Below are 22,084 nucleotides of genomic sequence, written 5' to 3' on the forward strand. Positions count from 1 at the left end.
GATAATGATTACACTCCAGAATAGAGCATCCCAAAAGGTCTTGGGCCCATAGGATCTCTTCTGCTCCTTAAACAAATCTGGCCAGTTCAAGAGCTATGCAACTCAGGACATGTGAAAGGCCAGCAGCAGGCAACGGTCCACATCTCTGGTATTCATCGGACCTGCTGTGACCCCTATCATTTCCCACTCCCTCTTCTCACCAAACTCCTTGACTGAGCAGCTCAGCTCCTAATAGGTGCCTCGGCTCCTCCCCCCGCCCTTCCTTTTGCATATATTTTCCAAGTTTTACCCTTGACACTTTCTCTAGGATGTGGTCTGTCCACACTTGCCTCCAGGAAGAAGCTAGCCTGGCCAACCACACACCTGCAGGGGAGAGGGATCAAGTGGGGCATGAACAAGTGGCTTATCCCCCAAGACTAAGTGGTCCTGGGATCTGGGGACCCTAGAATCTGTGATTCCAGTGTGAACACAGGTGGGGAGACACTGACAGCTTACCAGGAGGCCTGACTCCTCTCCAGCAGGAGTTGAACAGACGTGTTTATTGATGGCCCACGTGTGCCCTTTGGCTGCGATAGAGAAGAAAAGTACAGAATAGGGAGGAGACCCAGACATTTAATTCAGGAAAGAAATTTAGACTGCCTCTAAGTAACAACACAGTTCTATATTAAATTCATACCTTATATACAGAGTGGGGCAATTGAAGAACAGGCTCCATGCAATGTCACCTGTTGGGGGTCCCTGAGTAGGCCCTCTTCCAGTTTACTCTTTCCTGGGCTCGGCCAGAGTCTCAGCCTGCTCTCCACAGCCTTGTGGAAGGGTTTGGCCTGAAGACTCAGGGGGGCCCAGCAAGGTGTCTGGTTCCCGATTGCTCAGCTGTCTGAGCCCTCCCTCCAGCATGTGCCATGGGAAACATCAGGACTCAGAACTTAAATACAGTATTGCTTGTAACTGTGAAGAGACCAGAATAGATGTCTAATAATGTGTTTTTGTAAGTCAAATCTCGTTCTGTAGACAAAGCTGGTCCCACTGCCAGGTTATCAGGACGGCATGGGCTCTGGGTGACTTTTCCACTCAAAGATGGGCTTGCTTTGCACCATCTACCCTCGCGCCTGCCTACACCCTTTTGTGACCAAAGCCCAGGCATGGCCCCCTTGGAGAACCTACCAGCTGGCTTACAGCTAGTTATTCCACCCTCACAGAGGGGGCTGTTTCTTTTCCTCTGTATCCCCATTATCTTTCCTTCCTCTTTGGAAGATGGACCTGGGCAAGGGAAGGGTCTAAAAACGTGGTCATCCCTGACTAGGGAGGAAGGAAGACAAGTCATAGATTAGAAAACCAGAGGAAAGGAATCTTAATGCTAATAATAACACCACCGTACATTTACATCGCACTTGAAAGATTACCAGTACTTGGATTGCTGAGTCCGTTTTTGGAAACTACCCAATATCTCTACTCATTCTTGTCCGGTCTGTGAGTTGAGCCTTGCTCCTATAATGGCTGTTAGCAATCATTTTTTCAAAAGAAAATATAGACCATGCACAAACTCTCATATCCTCTCCAGACTAGGAACTGCTCTGCAGAGAGTCATGTGGTGTCATCCATTGTAACAGAAGCTGGACTGTAAGGAAGGTGAGAACAGCTGCGGCAACTAGGAATATACACAGAAGTTCTCCAGCTCCCTGCGGCTCAGTCGAGCCGGGTTCTCAGCTTTGGATGCTTTCTTTCCCACCTGCAGAAGAAAAGGAGAACTTCAGACCCTCCCACTAAGAGATCCTTATAACAACCCTATGGGCTATGAATTATTATCCTGATTCATAATTCGTAAGAAAAGGAAGCTCAGGTGGGTAAGGCAAATAATTCAGGGTCAACTACTAGTAAGAAGTAAAGGAGGGCTTGAATCCAGTTCTTCTGGCTCCATTTCTAGTGCTCTTTAACCACACCACCCCTCTTCGTGACCCACCTAGAATGCCTTGGCCCACATGGTGTCCTTTACAACCCTGGCCTGTCCAGCTGGCTTTACTGTAGGGCCGCAGCTCAAGTGCCAGAAATTCCAGCAGGCACCCATCTACCCTCTCCCTTGTGACCAGGGGTAACATCTTTATCAGGCCACAGGTGGAAGCTCAGGTGTTAAATGAGGCTGATGGGTGGGGTGCTCTCCATGCTTTAAATTCTCTGGGTGTAAATGGGAAGTATAATTATGCTATCTCATAGTATTCTGTGAGGATTAAATTAGATAGTTCACATGAAGACACTGGCAGGCATATAGATATATGCAATAAACCTCCAATAAACATTGAGCCCCTACTTTCCATTCCCTAAATGGCCTGATGGGAATCATTTCGGCCACCGGGCTCGTTGGTCTCTTTCGTGCAGTGTCCATCCCAGCAGCAGCTGAAGATCACCTATATTCTGGAACGATTCTCAATTACTTACTAATGGGAAAATCATTTAAATTCATTTATCCTCCCTTCTCGGCTCCCCGTTCCCCAACACACACATACCCGTAGAAAGGAGAGATGTCCAGTGTGTAGCACACAGCTGGGAAACTAGCCTGGGGTTAGCCCTAATTTAAAACTCTATCTCCCCAACAGGGGTCAAACTCCAAAATATGATATGATCTTGGGTTAGACCATCACTCTCCTTGAGCCTCAGTTTCTTCATCTCTAAAATGAAGATTTGGATTAGAAGATCCCTAAAATCCCAACAACCCTGAGACTCTATGTATGACTTTTCACACGTGTATGAGTTCAGGGCTATGCTATGAGCACTAAACCCATTCAGAGGAGCTCCTTACCTCTTCAGAGATAGTTTTATTGAAGGAAGTGTTGCGGTTCGTCTTCTTGGATCCAGACTGGAAATTCAGAGGGTAAAGAGTGCTTAATTTCAAGTTAAGAAATGTTCCACTCCTAACTGATGTGAGAGTCTCCCAAAGGAGACTCAGGGCCCAGAAAGTCCCTAAAGTGTCCCCAGCCAGAAGTGAATAGAATTTCCTACCCCGGGAGTAAACAATGGTGTTTACGGTTTCCAAAGAAGGCACAGTACATACTTGCCTATGATATGACATTTCTGAACCAAAAGAGTTTAGTATTCCACACCCACAGACCCCTAAAATCCACACATACACACATTCCCAGCACACACACACACCCCCTTCAGACAAACCTATTACAAATACTGCCTCAAACCGTGTATCTTTTCAACACATAGCATACATACACACCTTAGTGTAAACAATTCTGGCACATACATAAGTACCAATCCTAGCACATACCCTGAACATGGTGAAACACTGGAGACAGTGTAGGAACTCTTCAGTAGTCTACAGAGCCTTCACAACCTAATACAAAAGCATGTGATCATGGTGCCCGTGACCATCTATACGTCCATAAACTCTAGTGTATACTTTAAATATAAATACCTCTCATGGTAGAATCCAAGTTGATTTGATGACTTATTAGAAGGAGGGTGAGTGAAAAGTCTAAAAATCTTCCCAAACCTCTCCCCCATTTGACACAAACACAGGATCCTGACACACATGAACTCAACACTTCCACAGTTCGGCAGATTCCAAACTTCCCATACTACCGTGGTAAGGTTTTGGCTTCATACTGTGACTCCAGCCTTGGAATTAACATTCTTCCCACCCCCCCACCCCCCAAGGTGGAAATATGACCATGGGCACTAGGATGTCCCACTTTGTGGTCCCAGGCACATGTAACAGCTGTGAGCTCAGCTTGGAGAAGGATTCAAGGAGACCGTGATGGGTTGCCTCGTTCTGGAGACCACCACCAGCAGGTGACTGGCCAGAACCTTTGTCTGATTCTCTGAAAGTCAACACTGTTTCTCTCTACGTCCAGTCTACTCCTCCAGTTCCAGGTTATATGCCCCTGCCTTGGAAATGACTCCATTATCTCCCACCATAGCCTCAGTTGGTCTAATGAGGACTCTGTGGTCCTTCTGCACAAAGCACCTCCTTTCTGTCTTTGACGGTCCTCCGCCTCCCACAGAAACTCCTATAGAATCCACTCTTCTCCTAATCTCAGAACTGTTCTTTTTCTCCAGACAGAACCAGAAAGGCATTTCTAGTTGACCCATTAACATTTAAACACAGTCATTTAACACAAGCTACTCAGATACACACAGTGGAAGACAACTCACTCAGAAGTACACACACACACACCCTCTGCAAACACATGCCTGCATATGCACAGGCAAAATACGTATCTGCATAAAGAAAACCTGCGGAGGAGACTTACCTTCCAGGAAGACTGTACTAATGAATACAATGTATTTGCGTTATCTTGTGATGTGGAAGCAGAAGACTACAGAAAAGAGAAATAAAACCATTTCAGAAGCAGAGATCCAACACAGCCCTGGGGAGGCAGGCATCTATCTCTTCCATTCCTCCCCTTCAACCTTGCCCAGACAGCAGGTTTAAGTGTTAGTGAAAAGAATCCTGGACTAGTTGGGAGGTCAGACAACCTGAAAGGTAGTCCTGCTCTGTTATTAAAGATAGCTGTGGGCTTCCCTGGTGGCGCAGTGGTTGAGAGTCTACCTGTCAATGCAGGGGACACGGGTTCGTGCCCCGGTCCGGAAAGATTCCACGTGCCGCGGAGTGGCTGGGCCCGTGAGCCATGGCCGCTGAGCCTGCGCGTCCGGAGCCTGTGCTCCGCAATAGGACAGGCCACAAGTGTGAGAGCACCGCGTACCGCAAAAAAAACAAAAACAAAACAAAAAAAGTAGCAGCTGTTTTTTGGGTTTTTTTTTTTTTTGCAGTACGCGGGCCTCTCACTGTTGTGGCCTCTCCTGTTGTGGAGCACAGCCTCCGGACGCTCAGGCTCAGCGGCCATGACTCACAGGCCCAGCCGCTCCGTGGCATGTGGGATCTTCCCAGACCGGGGCACGAACCCGTGTCCCCTGCATCGGCAGGCGGACTCTCAACCACTGCGCCACCAGGGAAGCCCCAGCTGCTACTTTTTGAGTGCTTATTCTGTATATGCATTCTCCCTTAACCCTTATAACACTCCTACAAAATAGGAATAATCATAATTTGCCCCATTCTACAGATGAGACTCCAAAAGGGTAAATAGCCCAAGTCAGAGAGTATGCTCACAGTAGAAGCAGGATCTAAACCTCAGACTCTCCAAGGTTCTTTCCTCAACACCTCAGTGCCTCCCTTTGACATCATGCCTTCCCTCTCTGGACCTGAGCCAGGTGTCCTCAAAGGCAGGTAAGCATCCTCTTTTTAAGATGCTCCAGAGGAGAAATCTCATTCTCACCATCATCTCAGTCTAAGAGGATTTCTTCCTTGCATTTATTTAAATTCCTCTTGTTGGAATTCAATGTGACTAAAGCCAGAAAACTGCCAGATATCAATGGTCCTTACATCTCTCTTTGACTTTGACCCATTATCAGTGAATCACGTTATCTTAAGGGGAGTAGAAGTAGGCAACACCCAGCTTGGGAATTCCAGAGTGCCTCTGAGGGGTCGGGTACCTTCCTTCTTCCTTTCCTTCCTCTTTTCCATTTCTCTCCTCTCTTCCTCTCCCCTCCATTGCCTTCCCGTCACCTCTTCCCTCTTTTCTTGATCTCCCTCTGAAGCTTATCACCATTCCCCAAGAGTTTTCTTTGCCCTGCAGCCTAGCCACCAAGCTGAAGAGGTTGCTGCTTCAAGTCTTAATTCTTTAAAAAATAAATAGGTAAAATAATGTCATTTGTATCAGAAATTATCATTACTGGCCACCAGGGGGCAGTGTTTCCTTTGCGAGAGATGCCTCAGCAGTCTGGGTTATCAATACAGTCATTTTAGCAGTCAATATTACAGTACAGGCTCCTTCTCCAGTTTACGGGTGAATTTCCACAATCCCAGAATATTAGAGATGAACTAGGTAGAGGTGGAGTGAAGACTCGGAAACAATTTGGCTCAACTTTGCCGCAACACAGCTATGTGGCCTTGAGCACGTTAGTTAACCTCTGAGTTTGTTTCCTCATCCACGAAATGGGTTTTTTTTTAATTTATTTATTTTTGGCTTTGTTGGGTCTTCGTTGCTGCGCACGGCCTTTCTCTGGCTGTGGAGAGCGGGAGCTACTCTTCGTTGTGGTGCACGGACTTCTCATTGCAGTGGCTTCTCTTGTTGTGGAGCATGGGTTCTAGGCACACTGGCTTCAGTAGTTGTGGCATGCAGGCTCAGTAGTTGTGGCTCATGGGCTCTAGAGCGCAGGCTCAGTATTTGTGGCGCACGGGCTTAGTTGCTCCGCGGCATGTGGGATCTTCCTGGACCAGGGTTCGAATCCGTGTCCCCTGCATTGGCAGGCGGACTCGTAACCACTACGGCACCAGGGAAGTCCCCGAAATGGGGTTTTTTTTATTAGACCTACTTCATGAGGTTGTTTTGTGACATTCAATAAGAAAATAGACATGTTAAGTGCTTAATAAATGCTATTGTTAAGTCATAATTAGATAAAAGAGAACAACACAGATGCATTCTCTCCTGAAAACAGGTATAATCAAGGGCAGGAATAAAAAGTGCAAGGCCCCCAAGTATTGGAAGCAACAGGGAGGGAAAACAGAAGTTGAGTCCCCTGACAAGTTTCCTCCTCCCACTGACTTTATCTGGACCACGCTTGCTACCAGGCATGGAAGAGAAAAGAATGTCTGCATCAGACTTTCCAGCTCTATTCAGCTGTCAAGACATTCCAGAATCACACTCATCTTTACAAACAACTTAATGCAGCTGAGGCCAAGCTGTCTCCGGGACTCCAGGAGCACCAAGGTCTTACTCTGCCATTCAAGGGTGTGAGTGTCTAGGAGGCATTAGGAAACCCCATGGACAGGTACAGAATGGATTCGAGAAACCAGAGTGTTACCTGGGACTGGATCACGGAGTAGATGCTTCTCCCTTCTCCAGGGGAATTCTGCTCCTGCACAAGAGATAGTAAAAGGACATATGGTAACGTGAGCAGACAGCTGTGTCTGTCTGAATTTGGATGGAGTGGGGGAGAAACAGCGTAAGAAGAGGCGCTCCCAGGAACCTGGGAGGGAGGTGTCCTTTGAGCATCTCAGGATAGGGAGAGACAGTAGGAGCGACTCACCGTGCAGCAGTTAGTGTCAGAAGTGAGGAACCCCCCAAGTGTGAAAGAATTGCATCGAGTGACCCTGCCCAAAGGGTCTCCTGTCACTTGCTTTACTTGAGTAACTTAGAAACTTGCCTTTGCTGACTTTCTGACTAAATTTGCCACATAACTACTGATAATGGGCAGAGCTTTGGGTGGGGCTCTAATCTGAGTCGTACCTATAAGGACACAAATTCAGGCACTCTAAATGTTCTAAAGCCCCCTCTCTAGATCCAGCTTTGGTGGCCAGCTTGCCTTTGGCCTCAAGCCAGCCTCTGAGCAGTGCTGGTGGTGCTGGGTGGAGCCCTGGAGCGAGGCCAAAGGCAGGGAGCACATGCCCTTCCTGCTTCCCTCTTCAGTCCTGTCCCACGGGAGACTGGGGCTGGAGGCATTTCATGCTGCTCGACCCGAACACAGACTGCCAGGCGGGGCTCTGGGGGAGAGCCCATGGAGACCATTAGAGTCCATTAGACAAGGAAGAAGCTGAACTCCCCAGAAGCAGGAAGACGCTAAGAGGAGCAGAGAAACATGAGCCGTCCGTGGAGGCTGGAGTCACTGGCATCTGGCAAGAAACAGGAGTTTGTGCTTTTCTCTTCTGCCCAGACCTGAGTGAAGTGTCTCCAGAAAGGTCAGAGCTGGGGCCCAAAGTGAGAGCACGTGAAGCTTGAGATTTAGGCCTTCAAGCAGAACCTTGGGGACAGTAGGGACAGGCCATAGAGAGATGTGGCCACGGAGGGAGGAAGCCCTGAATCAGATGCAGAGTAACAGACCTGAATCCCCAAGAGGTCTCTTTTACTCTGAGTAGTTATTTTCCTTTGTCTTCTCCTCCGTTTTACTTAATCTGAAGTCACCTTCATCTTGTTGGGGAAGCAAGGTTATTTTTACTGAGCATTTGGGCATCCGTGGCTGTAGGAAGATGCACTTGCTCTCAGGAATTTGTACCAGCATCCAGTAATGATGGGAGAAACAAAGTCTCCTTTTGTTTTTCATGCCCCAAAATATTCCATGGGTGTGGCAAGGAAACAGGCCAGGGGAGCCACACTGATTCCTAATTCCCACTGAGCCCAGACCTTTGGGAAGCTGCTTCTCTGTTCTATGAGGTCTCACAGGGCCTCACACCTGTGACAAGCAAGAGTCCCACTGCTGTGACTTCCTGCCTCGCCCCCGCAGGTGACGCACCAGGAATAGGGGTGGGAAGAGGGCCCTTCCTCCCCACGCCCATCACCCTTCCCACCTGGCTTCTCAGCTGGGCACTGCCTTTCCCCGAGGCCTGTCACACATCCTGCCCTGCTCAGGAGCAGAACAACAGGAGGGCCCCTGCAGCCCCCTGCAGTTTCCTCCTCTTCGACACCCCTGGATGACAGGCAGAGTTGGCCACTACCTGCAGAGACTGACTGGCCAGAGAGGTTCGCAGAGGAACTAACCTTTGTGCTAACCTAGTTACTCTCTCTAGCACCTCAGCCAGACTCGGGCCTCTTCCTTCCAAAGCATTGTGAGCACAGACCACTGAGGCATCTGTGAAACTGCTGTGCTTTGGCTGCTCAGGCTGGCCTCCTTCTCGGCCTGGGCAACGATCAAGGGACCCGCAAAAGTAAACTCGGACTTGCAGGGACACGGGAATTTGTGGTCAGACACAAAATACAAGAAGGTTGGACTCTTCATGGGGCTGAGCCTGGCTGGTAAGACAGGACAGAAATGAGGACACCAGGGGGCCATCCCTCCCCAACAGGTGCGATGCTGCACCAAGATGCCCCTTCTGCCTCCTTCATTTTTTCTGCACCCAGGCCCCCTTGTTTTCCTCTTTTCCTCCACGGCCAGAGCTAGGAGGCTGTCAGAGAAAAGACAGATGGGGAGGACTGAGGACAATTGTCTGGTCCTCTTTGACCCCCTGCTCTGGATGGTCATTCTCCCAAGAGCATCTCCCAGACTAGTTGAGAGAAACCGCAGCCCCTAGGGTGCCATACTTGATTTCTCCTGGTTTGCACGTTGTTGACATCTTCATAGATCGTCAGAAATTCCTCTGGTCTGGTCTCTGTGAGAGGAAAGCAAAGAAGCAAAGAAAAGAGCTGCAGAGACCTCCAGAGGGCGTCCTGTCCAGGCTTCTGCTTCTGGAAATCCTCCCTCCATCCCAGATGACCAAGACCTTGAGAAAAGTTCTAGAAAGGAGGCAGATCAGTGCTCTTCCTAGGATACCCGAAAGGCACAGTGGCAGCAACCTGCCCCGACATACCTACTCCGTCAGGCCAGGCAGAGTGCAGGTAAAGCTGCATATTGGGGATCAGACGGTAAACATCCAGCAGCCACCCCAGAAGGCGTGACCTGGGAGAGAGGGCCCAGCAGCCACTGCTTCCCCTCCCCCAAGCACACACACACATACCTCAATGCCCCCAAGAAAAAGCAGGTACTGTGCTCCCAGGTACATGCCACTGGGGATGACAAATCAGGCAACACACCTCCTAGGAACCCCCCACTTACGTGACTGCTTCCTCTTCCACCTCCGCACATAGAAGCAGGTGAAGGCGCCCAGGAACAATGCCGTTAGGAGAACCATGGTGCTCACCAAAGTGGACAGAAAGATGAAATCTGAGGGATATGGAAGGCACCAGGCCTGAGTGCTAAGCCCTCTCTGTTCTCCCTTCCCACCTGTCTGCTGCAGGGACTGTCTCAAAACCCACACTCCTCTCTCAAATGGCTGGTCTCCTCGCACCCTGTGAATTCACCATCAAAGTCATCTCTCTTCTCAATTGGGTGACCTCCCCTGAGTGATGCTAAGAGTCTGGGTATTAGTGTCTCAGAGGCCAGGCTCGATTCTAATTCTATAACCTCTGTGCCCTTGGGCAACTTCCTTAATTAAACTCTCTGAGCCTCTGTTTTGTCACTTACAGAAAGGAGATAATGTTTTCTACACATGGGGGTTAATTACGCAGTCTAATATATGTAAAACATCTGGCACAGCAAATGTTAATCCATTCACTCTTTTGTTTTTAACTCAACAGACATTTGTTGCACACCTACTATGTGCCAGGCAAGTCTTCCATTTCACCTTCTGCTATTCTTGCTTTCACTGCTCTTCATTCAAACTTTAACATTTGAGTCACACGTGTAGCCTCTTATATAACCCAGCCAACATGAGGAGAAGGGAAATGAATTAAAGTTCCAGATGCCAGCTGGCTAGGCTCTTGACAAACACTATCTCATTTAACCTTAACAACAATCCTGTGAGGTACTTATTATTATCATCCCCAATTTTACCCAAAAGAAAAATTGAGTCTCAGAGAAGTAATGCATCAGCCTCAGTTCCCAGAGCTAGTGAATGATGGAGCCATGGCTGGCATGAACCAAACTCCAGTGTCCTTGTCACTCCACATTACTTCAGCTTGCTTGTTTCTTTTTTGCCCATGAATGCTTCGTGTGTTGCCCCATTTGATTATAAGTTCCTTAAGTATGGGAACTGGGGGTTGTTTTTTCCCCGTCATGCCCACGCTGATGGCACAGTAATTCTTTGTTTACCTAATCAATAGTGGTGTAAACTTAACTCGGGGTAACTTCAGGATGTGCATAAGCAAGAAAGACACAAGAACTCTTCTAGTTACCCCCAAGATCATCCTGATGGCCCTATGACTCAGAGTACTGTGTACAGCATAGTTACCTCTTGGGGAGCTCTATGGTTTGGGGGAGTTATCACTCAGGAGGAGAAAGTAGATCTCCATCAGTCTCTCAGAGAAAGGAAGTGATGATCAGAATCATGGCAGGGCTGCGACTCACCAAACAAGTAAGCATTCCCTACATGAAGGAGAAATGCACATCTCCCAGAAGGAGATTCTTTATTGGGATAAAATTCTTCCCAGACAAAGACAGCCCTGGCTTTATGGAAACTGTGTGCCGAGAGGCCAGGACCTCCCTGGGGAAGGACTGCAAAGCCCTGGGGGAGGCAGCCAAGGGATCTCAGAGCCAAGCCTCCTTTGCACATGAGCCTGGCTGTGGGGTCCCACACCTTCAGCCCCTGTTACAGCGCAAAGAGCTCCACTTACTCGAGTGGGCATTCAGACAGCCCTGTGTGAGTTGGAGGGTGTGGTTCGCCCAGCTGACAGGGTTGCTGACGTTGCAGGTATATGTGTGCAAACCACCGACATCAATCTGCTCCTCCAGTTTGGTGAGGTTCCTGGGTGTCTGAATCAGCTCAGTCCCTTTATACCAAGCATAGCTCACATCACCACCTCTGGAGACTGAGCAGGACAGAGTCACTTGGCACATCCCCCTGTCCAGGACCTTCCACCTCTCCACCAGCTGGGGCTTCTCAACACGATCTGGAAGCAGAGATGTTGATCAGAAAGGTGCTGGAAATACAAGCCCTGCAGGAGTCAGAGGTGCAGTATGAGCTGTCCCGAGGACTCACCAAATACAGAAACCTGGAACTTATGTCTCCAAACCTTCCCAGTGTCTTCAGTGACCTCCAGGAGGTAGAGGCCACTGTCCTGCTGCTGAACTGCGGTGATGAGAAGAGTTAAGTTTTCTCTTATAAAGCTCAGTCTATTGTTGAAATGATTTGAAGTCCAATTCAAACTCTTCCCTACATCGCTCTGGCTGGAAACATTCTTCCAAGAGTGTATGAGATAGCAGCTTGAATTTGAGTATGGCTTCATCTTCCATATAACAGAGTATGTCCTTATCTGTATGCTGGGGGGCCGTAACCAGACAGACTCTCCCGAGATTCCAACCACATGATCAGCAGAACCTAGGGATTATAGGAAAGAGAACCCAGGCTGCAGGTGGAAAGAAAAGTTTCAAGCCTGAGCATTGTGGGTTGTTGGATGTGACCTCCCTTAAACCAAGAGGATGGAAATGCCTATGAGGAGCCCAAAGTCTAAGAGAACCTGAAAGTGTATCTCCCTTATCTGCCTCCCCTCCCTCCACGCTCTGTGCCTGAAGGGCCCACAAGCCAGTAATACTAGCTAAAATCTCCTGAGTTCTTATTATGGGACAGATAGATTTTAAACACTTTACGTATTTTTACTATTTCACTTTACAATTGTGGGGCCTTTAGGGACTTTCCACCCCCTCACTTGTTCCCGTAAACCAATTCTTCTCCCTATCGTGCGCCACTCCTTCTCCCTATCGAAACCAATTCTTCTCCCTATCGTGCGCCACTCCTTCTCCCTATCGAAACCAATTCTTGGAGTTTTTCAGTTGACGGGGACTTGCCAGACAGCGGGTAATTTTCCAGTTGCCCGTAACAGGTATACGCCCTAACCGCCACAATGAACAGACAACTATAACGGCCAGAAGGTGGGACAAAAGTTCCTAAGCCAATGAATTTAAAAGTCACCACATTTACCCAATCATTGTGAGAATATACCCGCCCTATGAGTAAATAAACCTATAAAAAGTATGTGATTCCGCTTTTAGGGGTTCCCCATCGGCCTCCTGCGTGAGGTTCAGGGAACCCCGGTGCATCGGCTCCTAATAAACCTCTTGCGTGTTACAGCGGCTCTCGACTCTTGGCGGTTCTTGGGCGAGTTGGAATCCTTCGTAGACCGTTTGGGTCTAACATTTGGGGGCTCGTCCGGGATCCCCACTCGCCCCCGGGTCACAAGAACATCGGGAGTCGGAGGTATCAGGTAGGCTCGAGCCCAATTGTCTGTTTGTTTGTCGTTTGTTTGTTGCTAGCCGCCATTAGGAAAAAGCCGTGCGAACCGGCTTGCTGTGGAATCTGTATTGGACTCCTGGCTAGGCAGACGTGCCGAAAGCTGGTGTCCACGGGCCCCGGGGGACGCCCTGGTGGTCCATCTGGAAGGAGAAACAAATTTTGTCTCCCCTTCATCTGGTTCTGGCAGGTTATATAAGCTGCCATCTGAATTTGAGTTGGTTTCGGGTTTAAGTTCGCGGCGGCTGGTTCTGGCAGGTTATATAAGCTGCCATCTGAATTTGAGTTGGTTTCGGGTTTAAGTTCGCGGCGGCTGGTTCTGGCAGGTTATATAAGCTGCCATCTGAATTTGAGTTGGTTTCGGGTTTAAGTTCGCGGCGGCAATATCAATGTGTGTCTTTTGAAATTTTATTGTTTTTCTGCACTATTATCTTTCTTTTGACGGACGACAATGGGACGAACTATGACGACTCCTCTTTCTCTTACCCTAAGCCACTGGACTGAAGTTAGGGCTAGGGCCCACAACCTTTCGGTAGAAGTAAGGAAAGGAAAATGGCAAACGCTGTGTACCTCTGAGTGGCCTACATTTCAGACAGGGTGGCCACCCGAAGGATCTTTTTTTGTTAGATAAGGTTGGGCTAGTCAAGTCTAGGGTCTTTAACACAGGACCCCACGGACACCCAGACCAGATACCATATATCCTGGTCTGGGAAGATCTAGTTCTCTCCCCTCCTCCGTGGGTCCGGCCCTTTGTTTCCTCAACAGGCACGTCTGCATGCGCTCCAGCACAATCGGAGATATTGGCCCTGAAGAAAACCCCAGACACGGAAAAGTCATCTGCTGCCCCGGACCCGCCAAAGGCGATATATCCTGACCTGCAGTCTGATTTGCTTCTTCTAGATTCCCCACCTCCTTATCCTCCGGCCCTAAATCCCATGTCGCCCCTAGGACCCCCAGCTTCACAACCCTCCGCACCAGTAGGGCCACCTGTTATGGCGGAAAGGGGGGGTCCCTCGGCGGGCACCAGAAGCCGGAGGGCTGTTTCCCCGGATTCTACTGCTTTACCCCTTAGAGAATATGGCCCCCCCGATAACCACGGGAATAGGCCCCTTCAATACTGGCCCTTTTCCTCTGCAGATCTTTATAATTGGAAGATGCATAACCCTACTTTCTCTGAAAACCCACAGGCTCTTACTGCTCTAATAGAGTCTCTTGTCTTCTCCCACCAACCCACCTGGGATGATTGTCAACAGCTCCTCCAGACTCTCCTCACAACTGAGGAGAGGCAACAGGTTCTCCTGGAGGCTAAAAAATGTGTTAGGCGCCAATGGACAACCTACCCAGTTGCCTAATGAGATTGATGCCGGTTTTCCACTCGTCAGGCCGAATTGGGACTTTAATACCCCGGAAGGTAAGGAGCACCTAAAAATGTATCGCCAGGCTCTGGTGGCGGGTCTCCATGGAGCGGCCAGGCGCCCCACGAATTTGGCTAAGGTAAGAGAGGTAACTCAGGGGCCCCAGGAATCGCCAACCATGTTCCTAGAACGCTTAATGGAGGCTTTTAGACGATTCACTCCTTATGATCCAACCTCTGAGGAACATAAGGCCACCATAGCAATGGCCTTTATTGACCAGGCGGCCCCTGATATTAAAAAGAAGTTACAAAGGCTGGATGGCCTACAAGGTTTCTCCCTTCAGGACTTAGTAAAAGAGGCAGATAAGGTATATAATAAGAGGGAGACAGAAGAAGAAAGAGAAGAAAGAAAGCAGAAGGAACAAGAGGCTCGTGAAGTAAGATGAGATAAGAGGCAAGAAAGACATTTGAGTTAGATACTGGCCACTGTAGTCAGAGGAGGAAACAGTAGAGACAGAAATAGACAGGAAGGGGGAACAACGGATAGAAGGCGGCCATTAGACAAGGACCAATGTGCCTACTGTAAAGAAAAAGGTCATTGGGCAAGAGAATGCCCTAAAAAAGGAACGGGGGAAGGATCACTAAGCCTTTTCATCTGTATGTGGCCGAGAATAAAGGTATTGCAAAGGGAGTACTAACTCAGAAACTGGGCCCCTGGAATCGCCCGGTTGCGTACCTATCAAAGAAATTGGATCCTGTGGCAGCAGGATGGCCAGCCTGTTTAAAAATAATCGCCGCGGTGGCCGCTTTGGTCAAAGATGCTGACAAACTGACTTTGGGGCAGAACCTAACGATAACAGCCCCCCATGCATTAGAAAGTGTAATTCGCCAGCCACCCGACAGATGGCTAACAAATGCCAGGATGACTCATTACCAAGCCCTGCTGTTAAACTCAGATCGTATTAAGTTTACCTCAGCCACAGGACTCAACCCGGCCACCTTGCTACCCGACCCTGACCTGGAAAGCACTACCGTCATCCATGATTGTCAGGAAGTACTGGCTGCAGCACACGGTAGCAGACCAGACTTGATGGATCAGCCCCTCCCCAACGCCGACGTTACCTGGTTTACTGACGGAAGCAGTTTCCTAGAGAAAGGTAAGCGTCGGGCGGGAGCAGCCGTGGTAGATGGGAAAGAGGTCATCTGGGCAGCCACATTACCGCAAGGGACATCGGCCCAACGGGCTGAACTAATCGCCATGACTAGAGCATTGGAACTAGCAGAAAACAAAAAGGTAAACATCTATACGGACAGTAGATACGCATTTGCTACCGCCCAGGTCCATGGGGCCATTTACCAACAAAGAGGGTTGCTCACCTCGGCGGGCAAAGAAATTAAAAACAAAGAAGAAATAGTGGCACGGCTAGCTGCCCTCATGCTCCCCACTAAAGTCAGCATCATTCATTGCCCCGGACACCAGAAGGACAATACCCCGGTGACAAGAGGCAACAACATGGCAGATAGGGTGGCACGAGAAGTGGCTCTATGGGAAATCATACTAGAACTATCAGATGAGAGTCCTGGGAAACCAAATGATAGGGGAACAAGTACCCCAGCCATAACTAAAGGAACATTATCTCCTCAACAAGCAAAATCCATGCTACAACAGATTCACAGATGGACACACTTGGGAAGCAAAAAGATGGTGTCCCTACTACACAAGACAGGTTATGATACCCCTGGACTAACTAAATTAGCTGAGCAGATTGCACGAGAGTGCATTCCATGCCAACAGGTAAACTCCCATAAAGAAAAACTTGAGGTCGGAAAAAGGCTCAGAGGAGACCGCCCAGGAGCCTATTGGGAGGTCGACTTCACTGAAATACGCCCTGGAAGGTACGGTAACAGGTATCTTCTAGTTTTTATAGATACCTTCTCAGGATGGGTAGAAGCTTTCCCGACGAAGAAGGAGACAGCTACTGTGGTGGCCAAAAAGATCTTAAAAGAAATTTTCCCCCGGTTCGGGGCACCAAAGGTAATGGGATCAGATAATGGTCCCGCCTTCGTCGCCCAGGTAAGTCAGGGTGTGGCCAAATACCTGGGGACTGATTGGAAATTACATTGTGCCTATAGACCCCAGAGTTCAGGACAGGTAGAGAGAATGAATAGAACTCTAAAAGAGACCCTAACTAAATTGTCCATAGAGACTGGCGGTACAGATTGGACGGTGCTCCTTCCCTTAGCCCTGTTCCGGGCTAGAAATACCCCCTCCCGCTATTATCTTACTCCATTTGAAATACTATACGGGGCTCCACCTCCTCTTTTTACGCTAAGGAAAATATTAAGTCCTGACTGCCAGAATAACACTGACTTATATGCTAGGCTGTTGGGACTCCAGTTGGTCCAAAAGGAGGTGTGGTCCCAGCTGGCAGAGGCTTACCGACCAGGAACACCAGCAGAGGCTCATCCCTTCCAAGTCGGAGATTCCGTGTACGTCCGTCGGCACCGAACCCAGACTCTAGAGCCTCGGTGGAAAGGACCATACATCGTCCTGCTCACCACCCCCACGGCTATAAAGGTAGACGGCATCGCTGCGTGGATCCACGCTTCACACGTGAAGGCCGCACCAGCATCTGCAACATCGGAATGGCGAGCCCAAAAGACCAGCAACCCGCTCAAGCTCAAGCTTCTGCGATCATCAGACTTATAACTTTAACTTTGTTACCCCTACTGACTGTGAGTAATTTTAGTCCTCACCTGCCCCAGCGTTTAACCTGGCAGGTAATTTCCCAGACTGGAGATGTAATATGGTCTGTTAGCAATATCGCTCCCTCATGGACCTGGTGGCCAAACCTTTTTCCTGATGTTTGTAAACTGGCCATAGGGGCTCCCGGTTGGGATTTAGAAGACTATTATGATCAACATAATGTTCCAAAATTTTTATCAACTAGAGCTGATTCCTCCGGAAAGGGTTGCAAAAACGGGATTCGGAGGACTGGGCTCAGAGCTCCTGCTTTCTACATATGCCCTGGGTTCCATCGCCACAGGTCCCTTAATTATAAATGTGGAGGAACTGAAAACTTTTATTACAAAAGCTGGGGATATAAAACCACAGGAGACACCTATTGGAAGCCCACCTCTGGTTGGGACTTTATTAAGGTGACAGCCAATTGTACACACCCAACCAACCCCTTAACTTATAGGCCTGAATGTACTAAATGGTGCCATCCCCTTAAGATCTCTTTTAGTGAACCAGGAAAAAAAGATAAAAAACTGGATAAATGGCCATTCATGGGGAATCAGGTTTTATAAAAAAAGATATAATGATGGATTACTAATGACCATCAAACTAAAAATTGAAACCCCTACTCCAGTTCCTATAAGCCCCAACCCTGAGATAGGGCACTCTTCGCTACCTTTGGCCCCTCCCACAGCGTTACCAGAGATAAAAAACCAAACTTCTGAGCCAAAAAGAATGACAATCAAGCCCAAGACCCCCCTGGGACCGAATGCTCTCATTGGTCCAGGCGGCTTTTGAGGTTTTAAATGCCACAAACCCGGAGGCTACCAAATCCTGTTGGCTTTACTATGCTGCTCCTCCCCCTTATTATGATGCTATAGGATATAATTCTAATTATAATAATGTTAACACTCCAGATCAATGTCGATGGAAACAAGAAAAAAATAGTAAATTGACCCTGGCCTCAGTATTAGGAAACGGTACATGTGTAGGAACGCCCCCCTCGTCCCACCGACATCTTTGTGCCAATTTAAGCCTCCCACAGGGCTCAGGGTATCTCCTCCCTCCTCCGGATGGATGGTGGGCATGTAACACAGGATTGACCCCCTGCATTTCTTTAGAGGTCCTTAAAGCTTCAACCGATTTTTGTGTGTTAGTTCAGCTGGTCCCCAGACTCATTTATAAAGTTCCATAACTCAGTTAAAAGAATCTCTCACCTCGCTTTCAGAAGTAGTAATGCAAAACAGGAGGGGATTAGATCTGCTGTTCCTTAAGGAGGGCGGACTATGTGCTGCACTAAAAGAAGAATGCTGTTTTTATATTGATCATTCTGGGGCTATTACCAAAACTATGGACAAACTTAGGGAGCGCCTGGACAAAAGACAACAGGAAAGGGAAAATCAAAAAGGATGGTTTCAATCGTGGTTTGATAAATCTCCCTGGCTTACTACTTTAGTTTCCACCTTGTTAGGGCCCCTCATTATTTTATTGTTGCTTTTAACTTTTGGACCATGCATTCTGAATCGCCTGATAGCCTTTATTAGGGAACGCATTAGTACGGTACAAGTTTTAATGCTAAGGCAACAATACCAAAACTCGCAAAAAGAAACTGAAATTCCATGATTGAAATTAGTTACAAAAAAAAAAAGGGGGGGAATGTGGGGCCTTTAGGGACTTTCCACCCCCTCACTTGTTCCCGTAAACCAATTCTTCTCCCTATCGTGCGCCACTCCTTCTCCCTATCGAAACCAATTCTTCTCCCTATCGTGCGCCACTCCTTCTCCCTATCGAAACCAATTCTTGGAGTTTTTCAGTTGACGGGGACTTGCCAGACAGCGGGTAATTTTCCAGTTGCCCGTAACAGGTATACGCCCTAACCGCCACAATGAACAGACAACTATAACGGCCAGAAGGTGGGACAAAAGTTCCTAAGCCAATGAATTTAAAAGTCACCACATTTACCCAATCATTGTGAGAATATACCCGCCCTATGAGTAAATAAACCTATAAAAAGTATGTGATTCCGCTTTTAGGGGTTCCCCATCGGCCTCCTGCGTGAGGTTCAGGGAACCCCGGTGCATCGGCTCCTAATAAACCTCTTGCGTGTTACAGCGGCTCTCGACTCTTGGCGGTTCTTGGGCGAGTTGGAATCCTTCGTAGACCGTTTGGGTCTAACACAATGACCCTAAAAGAGTCTTATCCCCATTTTACAGGTTAGGAAACTGAGTTAGAAAGAATTTAAAAGTAATTGGCCCAAGTTACACAGTGAGAAAGATGAGCTTAAAATCCAGTCAACTTGGCTTTAGAGGACGAATTCTTAACCACAATGTTATAAATATCATATATGATGTCACTCCTTCCCTGCAGTGCTGAGGCAACCAACAGTGGCCATCAGTGACTGCTGGAAATTCTTAATGGCCAGACCTAATAAGACTAACCCTCCAAGTTGAACTAATGGCTCCCTCCTCCATCCTCCGTCCTTATAGAACTAGATTCATAATCCTTTCTTGTAGCACTTTGCACATAAGATTGTGGTCTTTATTCATTAGTGTTTGCCAATTTTTTAGTTACTAGAAAGTATCCACAGGATTGCTCCGTAGAAAACAAATAGAGAAAAATAAAACTATATTACCAAGGCATATCCTAGCACATCCCTCTCTAAGGACCATTATGGGGGCTAATGACCGTGAGAATGTGACGTAGAGCTGCTTGTCATTGCCTACCCTAGAGTACTCCAGTGCAATCAGTGAAAACAAGTAGAAATCCTTGTAGCCATTTTTGGCAAGGAAGGTATGCGGCATGGCCCAGTGGATGCTGGAAATAAAAAGGTCTGTCTGGGCAGGTTGAAAAGGGTCAGGGAGAATTTGGAGGAGAGAATAGAAGAAGGAGATAGTTATACAAACAGATCTGTTAAAATGGAGGACATTGAGAAGAGAGCGATGGAGAGAGATCTTTAGATGCCCACGTGCATTATAAATGCACTCACTCCTAACCATACCTTCAGGTCAGCATTTTCTCAAGAGACTAAGTAAATAATTAAAGGACTCGTAATTACAATCTGGTTAATATAATATGTTCCTCTGATTTGACACTCCTAAGAGTAAAACACATGAGGTTCCTACTCATAGTCCCATGATTTGGACTGGCTCTGCTTATTACCAAGCCAAAAGCAGAGACTGTGATATACATCTCTGTGACTTCGTCTCTTGAGGTCCTAGCACTGCCTAAAGATGTTGAGAACAAAGGTGAACAGAAAAATAATTACTAAACCTACAAAAAGGACATGAACTGTCATCACCAATTATGCAGTCTTTACTGAGTCCCCACTGTAATGAGGGCCCTGAAAAGGCAGGGCCTCTTCATGTGTAAGATATGGTTCCTGACTCCAGAGAATTTGTGATCTGGAAATAGAACATGCTTTCATGCCACAGCATACATTTAAGGTTGAGATACATAATCATCTAAAGAATTCTAATTCGGATTATGGAAGACCAGATTAAGACATGCTAACCAATGCTCCCACTGAGAATAACTAGAAAAAATGGGCAAAGTAAAAAAGTATGTTGTTAATGGCATCAGAGAGCTAATAAAGCAGTATAAAGTTATAGGGCCAAGATCTGGAAGAAGGAAACTCAGAGAGGTGAAACCAGAATTTTTGACTGCTGCCCCTTGGAGGCATCTTCTGAGTCCATAAAAAGCATCTGAAATGCTGAGAAGCTAAGCAGAGCTTACAATAAGCTCAAGGAACTAAGAGAACATGGAGTTCAGGAACCTCTTGAGAGGAAGTGGGTATACCTAAAATCCAGCAGATTTGGGGTTTGTACCATAAAGGTCTACACACTAAGAGTAAGGGTGAAGAAGAAATAGGCCAAGGACTTCCCTGGTGGCACAGTGATTAAGAATCTGCCTGCCAATGCAGGGGACACAGGTTCAAGCCCTCGTCCTGGAAGATCCCACATGCTGCAGAGCAACTAAGCCTGTGCACCACAACTACTGAGCCTGCGCTCTAGAGCCCACGTACCACAACTACTGAGTCTGTGTGCCACAACTACTAAAGCCTGCTCACCCTAGAGTCCATGCTCCACAACAAGAGAAGCCATCGCAATGAGAAGCCCGCACACCGCAACGAAGAGTAGCCCCCGCTCACCGCAACTAGAGAAAGCCCGCGCACAGCAACAAAGACCCAACACAGCCAAAAATTAATGAATTAATTAATTTAAAAATAAAAGAAGAATCTGCCTGCCAATGCAGGGGACACCGGTTCGATCCCTGGTCCATGAAGATCCCACATGTCATGGAGCAACTAAGCCTATGTGCCATAACTACTGAGCCTGCACTCTAGAGCCCGCAAGCCACAACTAGTGAGCCTGTGTGCCACAACTACTGAAGCCTGCACACCTAGAGCCCATGCTCTACAATGAGAGCAGCCACCGCAATGAGAAGCCTATGCACCCCAATGAAGTGTAGCCCCCAGCTCTCCTTAATTAGAGAAAGCCCATGTACTACAACAAAGACCCAACGCAGCCAAAAAGTTAATAAAAAAGAAAAGAAAAGAAATAGGCCAGCTCTCACAGAGATTGAAGCCCAGTTTTGAATAATTTCAACCCTGAATTGGATTAACATTATCTAATATCTCTAGTATTTCTAATCTGACTAGAGGCAAATATAAATTATTTCTGGAGGAAAATAACAAAAACCAGCGCATTAAACTATTTCTAAAATTTTTCATACAACAGTGTCCAAAATGAAATAAAAAAATAAACAGGCATAAGAAGAGGAAACATGTCCAAAAACCAAAAGAAAAAATAGAAATAAATCCAAGGGACATCTAGATAATAGTGTTATCAGCCATAAACTTTAAAGTAATTTTGTTTAACATGTTCAAGGAAATAAAATATGTTTGAGAATTACAGCAGAGAACTAGTGTGATAGAAAGCAAAATGGCTATGCTCCCTGAAATGTGACTTTGCAGCTCCTTCCATCATCAAGAGATAGAGTTCACTTTCCCATCTCTTGTAACTGGGCTGGCTTTCTGAACAGAATGCAGTAAAAATGATGTTGTGCCAGTTCTAAGCCTAGATCTGAAGAGGCCTTGCACATGCCTCTTGGAATGTGCCTCTACATGTTCTCTTGGCATGTTGTCTAGCTGACATATAAACAAGACTCAGATAGCCTCCTGGAGGATGAGAAATCACATGCAGCAAGCTGAGGCCTTCTTAGATCAGCCGTCCCC

The 22,084-nt window shown here is 47.5% G+C and overlaps 1 protein-coding gene across 1 annotated transcript in view; it reads right to left on the reverse strand.

Annotated features, from left to right (window-relative positions):
* Positions 1 to 1,648: 1,648 nt before the first annotated feature.
* CD244 (CD244 molecule) overlaps positions 1,649 to 22,084 on the reverse strand; it is a 35,852-nt gene continuing 15,416 nt past the window's right edge. Inside the window, exons 2-9 of the mRNA XM_065899152.1 lie at positions 11,510 to 11,848; positions 11,145 to 11,420; positions 9,589 to 9,696; positions 9,078 to 9,145; positions 6,868 to 6,921; positions 4,257 to 4,322; positions 2,795 to 2,851; positions 1,649 to 1,729 (exon numbers count right to left, since the gene is read on the reverse strand). Of these exons, the coding sequence (XP_065755224.1) occupies positions 1,649 to 1,729; positions 2,795 to 2,851; positions 4,257 to 4,322; positions 6,868 to 6,921; positions 9,078 to 9,145; positions 9,589 to 9,696; positions 11,145 to 11,420; positions 11,510 to 11,848 (1,049 nt within the window). The remainder of the gene's footprint in view (positions 1,730 to 2,794; positions 2,852 to 4,256; positions 4,323 to 6,867; positions 6,922 to 9,077; positions 9,146 to 9,588; positions 9,697 to 11,144; positions 11,421 to 11,509; positions 11,849 to 22,084) is intronic.

This window comes from Phocoena phocoena, chromosome 1 (genome assembly GCF_963924675.1).
Source record: "Phocoena phocoena chromosome 1, mPhoPho1.1, whole genome shotgun sequence".
In the NCBI taxonomy this organism is placed as follows: Eukaryota; Metazoa; Chordata; class Mammalia; order Artiodactyla; family Phocoenidae; genus Phocoena; species Phocoena phocoena.